The sequence below is a fragment of the Ranitomeya variabilis genome, chromosome 2 (genome assembly GCF_051348905.1).
Source record: "Ranitomeya variabilis isolate aRanVar5 chromosome 2, aRanVar5.hap1, whole genome shotgun sequence".
In the NCBI taxonomy this organism is placed as follows: Eukaryota; Metazoa; Chordata; class Amphibia; order Anura; family Dendrobatidae; genus Ranitomeya; species Ranitomeya variabilis.
The window spans coordinates 100,470,458-100,483,603 of NC_135233.1; the positions used below are offsets into that span (position 1 = coordinate 100,470,458).

At 56.8% G+C, this 13,146-nt stretch overlaps 1 protein-coding gene across 2 annotated transcripts in view; it reads right to left on the reverse strand.

The window, feature by feature from the left end:
* The window catches only part of VRK2 (VRK serine/threonine kinase 2), a 99,451-nt gene that overhangs the window by 69,570 nt on the left and 16,735 nt on the right, over nucleotides 1-13,146 (reverse strand). Inside the window, exons 6-7 of one of the 2 annotated variants that reach the window (XM_077282762.1) lie at nucleotides 970-1,078; nucleotides 573-665 (exon numbers count right to left, since the gene is read on the reverse strand). In XM_077282762.1, coding sequence (XP_077138877.1) covers nucleotides 573-665; nucleotides 970-1,078 — 202 coding nt within the window. Of the gene's footprint in view, nucleotides 1-572; nucleotides 666-969; nucleotides 1,082-13,146 lie in introns of both variants that reach the window. The other variant, XM_077282760.1, reaches the window with a different exon arrangement.

The window sequence follows — 13,146 nt, forward strand, 5'->3', positions numbered from 1 at the left end:
TCCCAGAGATGTGAGGGAGGGGAGCAATGAGAAGCAGCTCATGTCAGACAGAAATAGAAGTATTTTAAAGATAATAAAAGTGCACTGCTCATCTCACCTTTATAGTGGGCAGGGACTGTACAACATTTGTCCTTATTTTACCACTTTAAATTGGTAAAATATCAAGGTGTCCCAGTATTTTTTAAGACAATTGCATAATTGTATGCCAATAGAACATCCTCTGTCCATCTTCTTTATTGTATCACAAGGACAACATAGAAATATCAACCAGAGGCGCTCCAATAACACGTTTATACAGTACCTCTTCGTACAGAGTGCAGTCTGATGTCCAGCATGCACCCATAGACTTTTATCCATGCTGTAACGGTCTTAAACGGAATAGCACTCTGATAGATCAGATGTGTTACCAAGCATGAGCAGAAGCGGCCAACAATACACAGGCTCAGGATGTCATCCACGTATCAGTCACAATGGAAAAGGTTTATCAAGGGCTTGGTGTGTCAGTATTAATAAATCTCCCCCATTATTCTTTCCCAAGAAGCAGCTACTTAGTACAAACTAATCATCGTTACCTTGTTGGGATCCGAAGCGTGAAGTAGAATATTTCCTGCTTTAATATCACCGTGTACGTACTCATGTTCATGTATGTACTCCAGTATATCCAGCTGTAACACAAGCAACACATGGACAAGCTGAAAATACTGCGCAAGCCATGGGATTTATGGATGACTGTACACATGTACAAGTTTCCTACTAAATTCAGAAACGACGACTGAACTTGGAGTTCATTTATTCCATAATTCCTAACATTATTACTTTTCAGCTCATTACACGGTGTCCAAAAATGATGGTGCTATAAAAAACATCTTCCTTTCCCCTTGAAGTTATCTTCTGACATGTCTCCATCAGGCAAGTGAATAATTCCATGGTGAAATTCCCCTTTAGGGCATTCCCAAACCCTTTACTTACCATGCGGATGCCAATCTGCATTACGGTTTTTACAGGCAATCTGCCACAGTTGTTCATCTGCAACTTCTGAAGATCTGAGCCGAGGAGGTCTACCACCATGAATCTGTAACTGCTGATCGTGAGAAAAAGAAGAAGGCGTAAGAAAAAAAAAAAAAGAAATCTGCATGCAATACAACAATTGGAATAGGACATCCCAAAAGATTTTGTAACTCCAGGACGACACATACTCAGCTCTTAGATTGACGAGACAAATACAATGACAGATGGCCGGGAAGTGACCACAAAGGAACAATAACGAGAGTTATAATCTCAGGCAAACTTCCAGGATCATCAAGAGCTGCATCCATGACTACAGCTGTGTGAAAAAGTGTTTGCCCCCTTCCTGATTTCCTATTCTATTGCATGTTTGTCACACTCAAATATTTCAGATGAGCAAATTTAAATATTAGACAAAGATAACACAAAATGCAGTTTTAAAATGAAGGTCTTTACTATTAAGTTAAGGGAAAAAGAAATCCAAACCTACAGGGCACTGTGTGAAAAATTGATTGCCCCTAAATCTAAACTTGTTGGGCCACCCTTAGGCCGGGATCACACATACGCGAGATACAGCCGAGTCTCGCAAGTGAAAACCCAGCTCTGGCGCCGGCACTCCGGAGCGGAGCGTGCAGCTCCATGTATTGCTGTGCTGCTGCACGCTCCACTCTGGAGTGCCGGCGCCAGAGCTGGGTTTTCACCTGCGAGACCCGGCCATATCTCGCATATGTGTGATCCCGGCCTTAGAAGCAACAACTGCAATCAAGCGAGTGCGGAAGAGGAAGATCCACAGCACTGAATTTGATGGCGGAAAATTGAAGCCCAATTGTAAAAATAAAATTTAGAACAAGATATATATAAAAAAAAGAAAAAAAAAAAAAAGAAAAACACAAAACAGTGTCCACATTCTTTAAAAACAGGCAAACAAATCCCAAAACACCACACTGCAATGTGATGATAGAAAAACAGATGTGTCATTAGCCCTTTATGTTACATGTACTTTAACCAGTTCAAGACCAGGCCATTTATTTCATACTCATTTTTTCTTTCCGTAATGACTGGATAGATGCGAGTAACAGCAATTTGGACTGGGGAAGGGGGTTCTATTCAACTTTTAAATACCATACACACATACACATACACACATATACATACACACACTAGATGGTGGCCCGATTCTACCGCATTGGGTATTCTAGAATATGCATGTCCACGTAGTATATTGCCCAGCCGCGCATAGTATATTGCCCAGCCGCGCATAGTATATTGCCCAGCCGCGCATAGTATATTGCCCAGCCGCGCATAGTATATTGCCCAGCCGCGCATAGTATATTGCCCAGCCGCGCATAGTATATTGCCCAGCCGCGCAGTATATTGCCCAGCCGCGCAGTATATTGCCCAGCCGCGCAGTACATTGCCCAGCCGCGCAGTATATTGCCCAGCCGCGCAGTATATTGCCCAGCCGCGCAGTATATTGCCCAGCCGCGCAGTATATTGCCCAGCCGCGCAGTATATTGCCCAGCCGCGCAGTATATTGCCCAGCCACTTAGTATATTGCCCAGCCACATAGTATATTGCCCAGCCACATAGTATATTGCCCAGCCACATAGTATATTGCCCAGCCACATAGTATATTGCCCAGCCACATAGTATATTGCCCAGCCACATAGTATATTGCCCAGCCACATAGTATATTGCCCAGCCACATAGTATATTGCCCAGCCACATAGTATATTGCCAAGCCACATAGTATATTGCCCAGTCACGTAGTATGCACCATATCCCTGTTAAAAAAAAAAAAAAAAAAAAGAATTAAAATAAAAAATAGTTACATACTCACCCTCCGTTAGCCCCCGGATCGAAGCAGCCGGTTTCCGATGTTCCTCGCGCGCTCCAGTCTGAAGAGTGCATTGCGGTCTCGCGAGATGATGACGTAGTGGTCATGACCGCACGTCATCATCTCGCGAGACCGCAATGCATGGAGCGGTCACCGGGGCGTCGCGAGGAGCGTCAGTAACCGGCCGCTTCGATCCGGGGGCCAACGGAGGGTGAGTATGTAACTATTTTTTTAATTATTTTTAACATTAGATCTTTTTACTATTCATGCTGCATAGGCAGCATGAATAGTAAAAATTTGGTCATACAGGGTTAATAGCAGCGTTAACCGAGTGCGTTACACTGCGGTCAACGCTGCCATTAACCCTGTGTGAGCACTGACTGGAGGGAAGTATGGAGCGGGCACTGACTGCAGGGAGGAAGGAGCGGCCATTTTTCCGCCGGACTGTGCCTGTCGCTGATTGGTCGTGGTTGTTTTGCCGCGACCAATCAGCGACGGGCACAGCCCGGCGGAAAAATGGCCGCTCCTTCCTCCCTGCAGTTATAGTATATGTATGTGTATATATATATATATATATATATTTGCCTAGAATACTACTTCCTGCAATTTGTGCCAACTTCCGTGGCTTTGTCCGGAGCTAATGTCCGGAGCTAATGTCCGGAGATAAGTGACGTCACCAGTGTCCTACACCCAGGCAGAGCACAGGGGCCCCAGGCAGAGCACGGGGGCCCCAGGCAGAGCACGGGGGCCCCAGGCAGAGCACAGGGGCCCCAGGCAGAGCACAGGGGCCCCAGGCAGCATATGGGGCCCCAGGCAGAGCACAGGGGCCCCAGGCAGCATATGGGGCCCCAGGCAGAGCACAGTGGCCCCAGGCAGAGCACACACCAAAATCGGAGGCTGAGGGGCCCCGCCAACCAAATTGGAGGCCGAGGGTCCCCGCCCACCAAATCGGAGGCCGAGGGTCCCCGCCCACCAAATCGGAGGCCGAGGGGCCCCACCAACCAAAGCGGAGGCCGAGGGGCCCCGCCCACCAAATCGGAGGCCGAGGGGCCCCGCCCACCAAATCGGAGGCCGAGGGGCCCCGCCCACCAAATCGGAGGATAAGGGGCCCCGCCCACCAAATCGGAGGCCGAGGGGCCCCACCAACCAAATCGGAGGCCGAGGTGCCCCGCCCACCAACTCGAAGGCCGAGCGGCCCCGCCCATCAAAGCGGAGGCAGAGGGACCCCGCCCACCAAATCGGAGGCAGAGGGACCCCGCCCACCAAATCGGAGGCCGAGGGGCCCCGCGCACCAAAGCGGAGGCCGAGGGTCCCCGCCCACCAAATCGGAGGTCGAGGGTCCCCGCCCACCAAATCGGAGGCCGAGGGTCCCCGCCCACCAAATCGGAGGCCGAGGAGCCCCACCCACCAAAAGTAAGTGCGGCCCCAAAAGTAAGTGCGCCCCCGGGTGCAAAAGTAAGTGCGCCCCCGGGTGCAAGAGTAAGTGCGCCCCCGGGTGCAAAAGTAAGTGCGCCCCCGGGTGCAAAAGTAAGTGCGCCCCCCAGTCCCGTGTGTGAAAAGTGCTGCTGTAAAGCTGGTAGCGCTGTTCAAGCACCATGTATTTCCTTCAGGAAATGCCCATCTAATATATAATTGCCTAGAGTACTACTTCCTGCAATTTGTGCCAACTTCCGTGGCTTTGTCCGGAGATAATGTCCGGAGCTAATGTCCGGAGATAATGTCCGGAGCTAATGTCCGGAGCTAATGTCCGGAGCTAATGTCCGGAGATAAGTGACGTCACCAGTGTCCTACACCCAGGCAGAGCACAGGGGCCCCAGGCAGCATATGGGGCCCCAGGCAGAGCATAGTGGCCCCAGGCAGAGCACAGGGGCCCCAGGCAGCATATGGGGCCCCAGGCAGAGCACAGTGGTCCCAGGCAGAGCACAGGGGCCCCAGGCAGCCTATGGGGCCCCAGGCAGAGCACAGTGGCCCCAGGCAGAGCACAGGGGCCCCAGGCAGCATATGGGGCCCCAGGCAGAGAACAGTGGCCCCAGGCAGAGCACAGGGGCCCCAGGCAGAACATGGGGCCCCAGGCAGAGCACAGGGGCCCCAGGCAGCATATGGGGCCCCAGGCAGAGCACAGGGGCCCCAGGCAGAGCACAGGGGCCCCAGGCAGAGCACAGGGGCCCCAGGCAGCATATGGGGCCCCAGGCAGCATATGGGGCCCCAGGCAGAGCACAGGGGCCCCAGGCAGAACATGGGGCCCCAGGCAGAGCACAGGGGCCCCAGGCAGCATATGGGGCCCCAGGCAGAGCACAGGGACCCCAGGCAGCATATGGGGCCCCAGGCAGAGCACAGTGGCCACAGGCAGCATATGGGGCCCCAGGCAGAGCACAGGGGCCCCAGGCAGAGCACAGGGGCCCCAGGCAGCTTATGGGGCCCCAGGCAGAGCACAGTGGCCCCAGGCAGAACATGGGGCCCCAGGCAGAGCACAGTGGCCCCAGGCAGAGCACAGGGGCCCCAGGCAGAACATGGGGCCCCAGGCAGAGCACAGTGGTCCCAGGCAGAGCACAGGGGCCCCAGGCAGCCTATGGGGCCCCAGGCAGAGCACAGTGGCCCCAGACAGAGCACAGGGGCCCCAGGCAGCATATGGGGCCCCAGGCAGAGCACAAGGGCCCCAGGCAGCATATGGGACCCCAGGCAGAGCACAGTGGCCCCAGGCAGAGCACAGGGGCCCCAGGCAGAACATGGGGCCCCAGGCAGAGCACAGTGGCCCCAGGCAGAGCACAGTGGCCCCAGGCAGAGCACAGGGGCCCCAGGCAGAACATGGGGCCCCAGGCAGAGCATAGTGGTCCCAGGCAGAGCACAGGGGCCCCAGGCAGCCTATGGGGCCCCAGGCAGAGCACAGTGGCCCCAGGCAGAGCACAGGGGCCCCAGGCAGAGCACAAGGGCCCCAGGCAGCATATGGGGCCCCAGGCAGAGCACAGGGGCCCCAGGCAGAGCACAGTGGCCCCAGGCAGAGCACAGGGGCCCCAGGCAGCATATGGGGCCCCAGGCAGAGCACAGTGGTCCCAGGCAGAGCACAGGGGCCCCAGGCAGCCTATGGGCCCCAGGCAGAGCACAGTGGCCCCAGGCAGAGCACAGGGGCCCCAGGCAGCATATGGGGCCCCAGGCAGAGCACAGTGGTCCCAGGTAGAGCACAGGGGCCCCAGGCAGCCTATGGGGCCCCAGGCAGAGCACAGGGGCCCCAGGCAGCATATGGGGCCCCAGGCAGAGCACAGGGGCCCCAGGCAGCATATGGGGCCCCAGGCAGAGCACAGTGGCCCCAGGCAGAGCACAGAGACTCCAGGCAGAACATGGGGCCCCAGGCAGAGCACAGGGGCCCCAGGCAGCATATGGGGCCCCAGGCAGAGCACAGGGGCCCCAGGCAGCATATGGGGCCCCAGGCAGAGCACAGGGGCCCCAGGCAGCATATGGGGCCCCAGGCAGAGCACAGTGGCCCCAGGCAGAGCACAGGGGCCCCAGGCAGAACATGGGGCCCCAGGCAGAACATGGGGCCCCAGGCAGAGCACAGGGGCCCCAGGCAGCATATGGGGCCCCAGGCAGCATATGGGGCCCCAGGCAGAGCACAGGGGCCCCAGGCAGCATATGGGGCCCCAGGCAGAGCACAGCGATATTTTGGACCACTGTGCGGTGTTTCAGACCCCCTGTGTGATGTCTGGGGCCCTGTTCTTAAGTATATTAAAGATTAAAGTAACGTATATTAAAGTATATTATAGATCAAATTTGACACGTTTATGAGCACCATTGAGTGATATACTCAAGAATGACATAATTTTTCAACATTTTATGGTTTCAAACTGTAAACACTCAGTTTTTTTTACTTCAACCAGAAAACCTTAACGGTTCATAAAAAACTTGACTGTTCAGGATATGATAAAAGTCATAGTATTCTGAATCTTTAACTAATAAAGATACCTTTACATGGGGTGATTATTGGTTCCAGAGAGGCTTTCGGCCGATAATCGGACACATGGCTGGTGACAGGACAATATAATATAAACGTTCAAAGGTAAACACTGATAACATTAAAATCTAATATATAATTGCCTAGAATACTACTTCCGGCAATTTGTGCCAACTTCCGTGGCTTTGTCCGGAGATAATGTCCGGAGATAAGTGACGTCACCAGCGTCCTACACCCGCTCAGGGTGGACAAAGATATATGCCTTCAAGGTGCGCGACACTTTTCTGATTGGTTGCCGCCTGCCGCGAGCGACCAATCAGAAATGTGCCGTACTGTCAAGAATTGTCAAGAGCTGGTGAGTGCAGCCATTTTTTGTTCTTTCTTACTATTATTTATTAATTGTATTATTCTTACATTTGAATAAATAAAGTATATATGGATTCTAGACTCCCGATTCTTTAGAATCGGGCTGCCATCTAGTCTAATATATAATTGCCTAGAATACTACTTCCTGCAATTTGTGCCAACTTCCGTGGCTTTGTCCGGAGATAATGTCCGGAGCTAATGTCCGGAGATAATGTCCGGAGCTAATGTCCGGAGCTAATGTCCGGAGCTAATGTCCGGAGATAAGTGACGTCACCAGTGTCCTACACCCAGGCAGAGCACAGGGGCCCCAGGCAGCATATGGGGCCCCAGGCAGAGCATAGTGGCCCCAGGCAGAGCACAGGGGCCCCAGGCAGCATATGGGGCCCCAGGCAGAGCACAGTGGTCCCAGGCAGAGCACAGGGGCCCCAGGCAGCCTATGGGGCCCCAGGCAGAGCACAGTGGCCCCAGGCAGAGCACAGGGGCCCCAGGCAGCATATGGGGCCCCAGGCAGAGAACAGTGGCCCCAGGCAGAGCACAGGGGCCCCAGGCAGAACATGGGGCCCCAGGCAGCATATGGGGCCCCAGGCAGAGCACAGGGGCCCCAGGCAGAGCACAGGGGCCCCAGGCAGAGCACAGGGGCCCCAGGCAGAGCACAGGGGCCCCAGGCAGCATATGGGGCCCCAGGCAGAGCACAGGGGCCCCAGGCAGAACATGGGGCCCCAGGCAGAGCACAGGGGCCCCAGGCAGCATATGGGGCCCCAGGCAGAGCACAGGGACCCCAGGCAGCATATGGGGCCCCAGGCAGAGCACAGTGGCCACAGGCAGCATATGGGGCCCCAGGCAGAGCACAGGGGCCCCAGGCAGAGCACAGGGGCCCCAGGCAGCTTATGGGGCCCCAGGCAGAGCACAGTGGCCCCAGGCAGAACATGGGGCCCCAGGCAGAGCACAGTGGCCCCAGGCAGAGCACAGGGGCCCCAGGCAGAACATGGGGCCCCAGGCAGAGCACAGTGGTCCCAGGCAGAGCACAGGGGCCCCAGGCAGCCTATGGGGCCCCAGGCAGAGCACAGTGGCCCCAGACAGAGCACAGGGGCCCCAGGCAGCATATGGGGCCCCAGGCAGAGCACAAGGGCCCCAGGCAGCATATGGGACCCCAGGCAGAGCACAGTGGCCCCAGGCAGAGCACAGGGGCCCCAGGCAGAACATGGGGCCCCAGGCAGAGCACAGTGGCCCCAGGCAGAGCACAGTGGCCCCAGGCAGAGCACAGGGGCCCCAGGCAGAACATGGGGCCCCAGGCAGAGCACAGTGGTCCCAGGCAGAGCACAGGGGCCCCAGGCAGCCTATGGGGCCCCAGGCAGAGCACAGTGGCCCCAGGCAGAGCACAGGGGCCCCAGGCAGAGCACAAGGGCCCCAGGCAGCATATGGGGCCCCAGGCAGAGCACAGGGGCCCCAGGCAGAGCACAGTGGCCCCAGGCAGAGCACAGGGGCCCCAGGCAGCATATGGGGCCCCAGGCAGAGCACAGTGGTCCCAGGCAGAGCACAGGGGCCCCAGGCAGCCTATGGGCCCCAGGCAGAGCACAGTGGCCCCAGGCAGAGCACAGGGGCCCCAGGCAGCATATGGGGCCCCAGGCAGAGCACAGTGGTCCCAGGTAGAGCACAGGGGCCCCAGGCAGCCTATGGGGCCCCAGGCAGAGCACAGGGGCCCCAGGCAGCATATGGGGCCCCAGGCAGAGCACAGGGGCCCCAGGCAGCATATGGGGCCCCAGGCAGAGCACAGTGGCCCCAGGCAGAGCACAGAGACTCCAGGCAGAACATGGGGCCCCAGGCAGAGCACAGGGGCCCCAGGCAGCATATGGGGCCCCAGGCAGAGCACAGGGGCCCCAGGCAGCATATGGGGCCCCAGGCAGAGCACAGGGGCCCCAGGCAGCATATGGGGCCCCAGGCAGAGCACAGTGGCCCCAGGCAGAGCACAGGGGCCCCAGGCAGAACATGGGGCCCCAGGCAGAACATGGGGCCCCAGGCAGAGCACAGGGGCCCCAGGCAGCATATGGGGCCCCAGGCAGCATATGGGGCCCCAGGCAGAGCACAGGGGCCCCAGGCAGCATATGGGGCCCCAGGCAGAGCACAGCGATATTTTGGACCACTGTGCGGTGTTTCAGACCCCCTGTGTGATGTCTGGGGCCCTGTTCTTAAGTATATTAAAGATTAAAGTAAGTATATTAAAGTATATTATAGATCAAATTTGACACGTTTATGAGCACCATTGAGTGATATACTCAAGAATGACATAATTTTTCAACATTTTATGGTTTCAAACTGTAAACACTCAGTTTTTTTTACTTCAACCAGAAAACCTTAACGGTTCATAAAAAACTTGACTGTTCAGGATATGATAAAAGTCATAGTATTCTGAATCTTTAACTAATAAAGATACCTTTACATGGGGTGATTATTGGTTCCAGAGAGGCTTTCGGCCGATAATCGGACACATGGCTGGTGACAGGACAATATAATATAAACGTTCAAAGGTAAACACTGATAACATTAAAATCTAATATATAATTGCCTAGAATACTACTTCCGGCAATTTGTGCCAACTTCCGTGGCTTTGTCCGGAGATAATGTCCGGAGATAAGTGACGTCACCAGCGTCCTACACCCGCTCAGGGTGGACAAAGATATATGCCTTCAAGGTGCGCGACACTTTTCTGATTGGTTGCCGCCTGCCGCGAGCGACCAATCAGAAATGTGCCGTACTGTCAAGAATTGTCAAGAGCTGGTGAGTGCAGCCATTTTTTGTTCTTTCTTACTATTATTTATTAATTGTATTATTCTTACATTTGAATAAATAAAGTATATATGGATTCTAGACTCCCGATTCTTTAGAATCGGGCTGCCATCTAGTCTAATATATAATTGCCTAGAATACTACTTCCTGCAATTTGTGCCAACTTCCGTGGCTTTGTCCGGAGCTATTGTCCGGAGCTATTGTCCGGAGCTATTGTCCGGAGATAAGTGACGTCACCAGTGTCCTACACCCAGGCAGAGCACAGTGGCCCCAGGCAGAGCACAGGGGCCCCAGGCAGAGCACAGGGGCCCCAGGCAGAGCACAGGGGCCCCAGGCAGAGCACAGGGGCCCCAGGCAGCATATGGGGCCCCAGGCAGAGCACAGTGGTCCCAGGCAGAGCACAGGGGCCCCAGGCAGCATATGGGGCCCCAGGCAGAACATGGGGCCCCAGGCAGAGCACAGGGGCCCCAGGCAGAGCACAGGGGCCCCAGGCAGAGCACAGGGGCCCCAGGCAGAGCACAGGGGCCCCAGGCAGAGCACAGGGGTCCCAGGCAGAGCACAGGGGCCACAGGCAGCATATGGGGCCCCAGGCAGAGCACAGTGGCCCCAGGCAGCATATGGGGCCCCAGGCAGAGCACAGTGGCCCCAGGCAGAGCACAGGGGCCCCAGGCAGCATATGGGGCCCCAGGCAGAGCACAGTGGTCCCAGGCAGAGCACAGGGGCCCCAGGCAGCTTATGGGGCCCCAGGCAGAGCACAGTGGCCCCAGGCAGAACATGGGGCCCCAGGCAGAGCACAGTGGCCCCAGGCAGAGCACAGTGGCCCCAGGCAGAGCACAGGGGCCCCAGGCAGAACATGGGGCCCCAGGCAGAACATGGGGCCCCAGGCAGAGCACAGGGGCCCCAGGCAGAGCACAGGGGCCCCAGGCAGAGCACAGGGGCCCCAGGCAGCATATGGGGCCCCAGGCAGAGCACAGGGGCCCCAGGCAGAGCACAGGGGCCCCAGGCAGAGCACAGGGGCCCAAGGCAGCATATGGGGCCCCAGGCAGAGCACAGTGGTCCCAGGCAGAGCACAGGGGCCCCAGGCAGCCTATGGGGCCCCAGGCAGAGCACAGTGGCCCCAGGCAGAACATGGGGCCCCAGGCAGAACACAGGGGCCCCAGGCAGAGCACAGGGGCCCCAGGCAGCATATGGGGCCCCAGGCAGAGCACAGGGGCCCCAGGCAGCATATGGGGCCCCAGGCAGAGCACAGGGGCCCCAGGCAGCATATGGGGCCCCAGGCAGAGCACAGTGGCCCCAGGCAGAGCACAGGGGCCCCAGGCAGAACATGGGGCCCCAGGCAGAACATGGGGCCCCAGGCAGAGCACAGGGGCCCCAGGCAGCATATGGGGCCCCAGGCAGCATATGGGGCCCCAGGCAGCATATGGGGCCCCAGGCAGAGCACAGCGATATTTTGGACCACTGTGCGGTGTTTCAGACCCCCTGTGTGATGTCTGGGGCCCTGTTCTTAAGTATATTAAAGATTAAAGTAACGTATATTAAAGTATATTATAGATCAAATTTGACACGTTTATGAGCACCATTGAGTGATATACTCAAGAATGACATAATTTTTCAACATTTTATGGTTTCAAACTGTAAACACTCAGTTTTTTTTACTTCAACCAGAAAACCTTAACGGTTCATAAAAAACTTGACTGTTCAGGATATGATAAAAGTCATAGTATTCTGAATCTTTAACTAATAAAGATACCTTTACATGGGGTGATTATTGGTTCCAGAGAGGCTTTCGGCCGATAATCGGACACATGGCTGGTGACAGGACAATATAATATAAACGTTCAAAGGTAAACACTGATAACATTAAAATCTAATATATAATTGCCTAGAATACTACTTCCGGCAATTTGTGCCAACTTCCGTGGCTTTGTCCGGAGATAATGTCCGGAGATAAGTGACGTCACCAGCGTCCTACACCCGCTCAGGGTGGACAAAGATATATGCCTTCAAGGTGCGCGACACTTTTCTGATTGGTTGCCGCCTGCCGCGAGCGACCAATCAGAAATGTGCCGTACTGTCAAGAATTGTCAAGAGCTGGTGAGTGCAGCCATTTTTTGTTCTTTCTTACTATTATTTATTAATTGTATTATTCTTACATTTGAATAAATAAAGTATATATGGATTCTAGACTCCCGATTCTTTAGAATCGGGCTGCCATCTAGTCTAATATATAATTGCCTAGAATACTACTTCCTGCAATTTGTGCCAACTTCCGTGGCTTTGTCCGGAGCTATTGTCCGGAGCTATTGTCCGGAGCTATTGTCCGGAGATAAGTGACGTCACCAGTGTCCTACACCCAGGCAGAGCACAGTGGCCCCAGGCAGAGCACAGGGGCCCCAGGCAGAGCACAGGGGCCCCAGGCAGAGCACAGGGGCCCCAGGCAGCATATGGGGCCCCAGGCAGAGCACAGGGGCCCCAGGCAGCATATGGGGCCCCAGGCAAAGCACAGTGGCCCCAGGCAGAGCACACACCAAATCGGAGGCCGAGGGGCCCCGCCAACCAAATCGGAGGCCGAGGAGCCCCGCCCACCAAATCGAAGGCCGAGCGGCCCCGCCCACCAAAGCGGAGGCCGAGGGGCCCGGCCCCGCCCACCACATCGGAGGCCGAGGGTCCCCGCCCACCACATCGGAGGCCGAGGGTCCCCGCCCACCACATCGGAGGCCGAGGGTCCCCGCCCACCAAATCGGAGGCCGAGGGGCCCCGCCCACCAAATCGGAGGCCGAGGGGCCCCGCCCACCAAATCGGAGGCCGAGGGGCCCCGCCCACCAAATCGGAGGCCGAGGGGCCCCGCCCACCAAATCGGAGGCCGAGGGGCCCCGCCCACCAAATCGGAGGCCGAGGGGCCCCGCCCACCAAATCGGAGGCCGAGGGGCCCCGCCCACCAAATCGGAGGCCGAGGGGCCCCGCCCACCAAATCGGAGGCCGAGGGGCCCCGCCCACCAAATCGGAGGCCGAGGGTCCCCGCCCACCAAATCGGAGGCCGAGGGTCCCCGCCCACCAAATCGGAGGCCGAGAGTCCCCGCCCACCAAATCGGAGGATAAGGGGCCCCGCCAACCAAATCGGAGGCCGAGGGGCCTCGCCAAACAAATCTAAGGCCGAGCGGCCCCGCCCACCAAAGCGGAGGCCGAGGGGCCCGGCCCCGCCCACCAC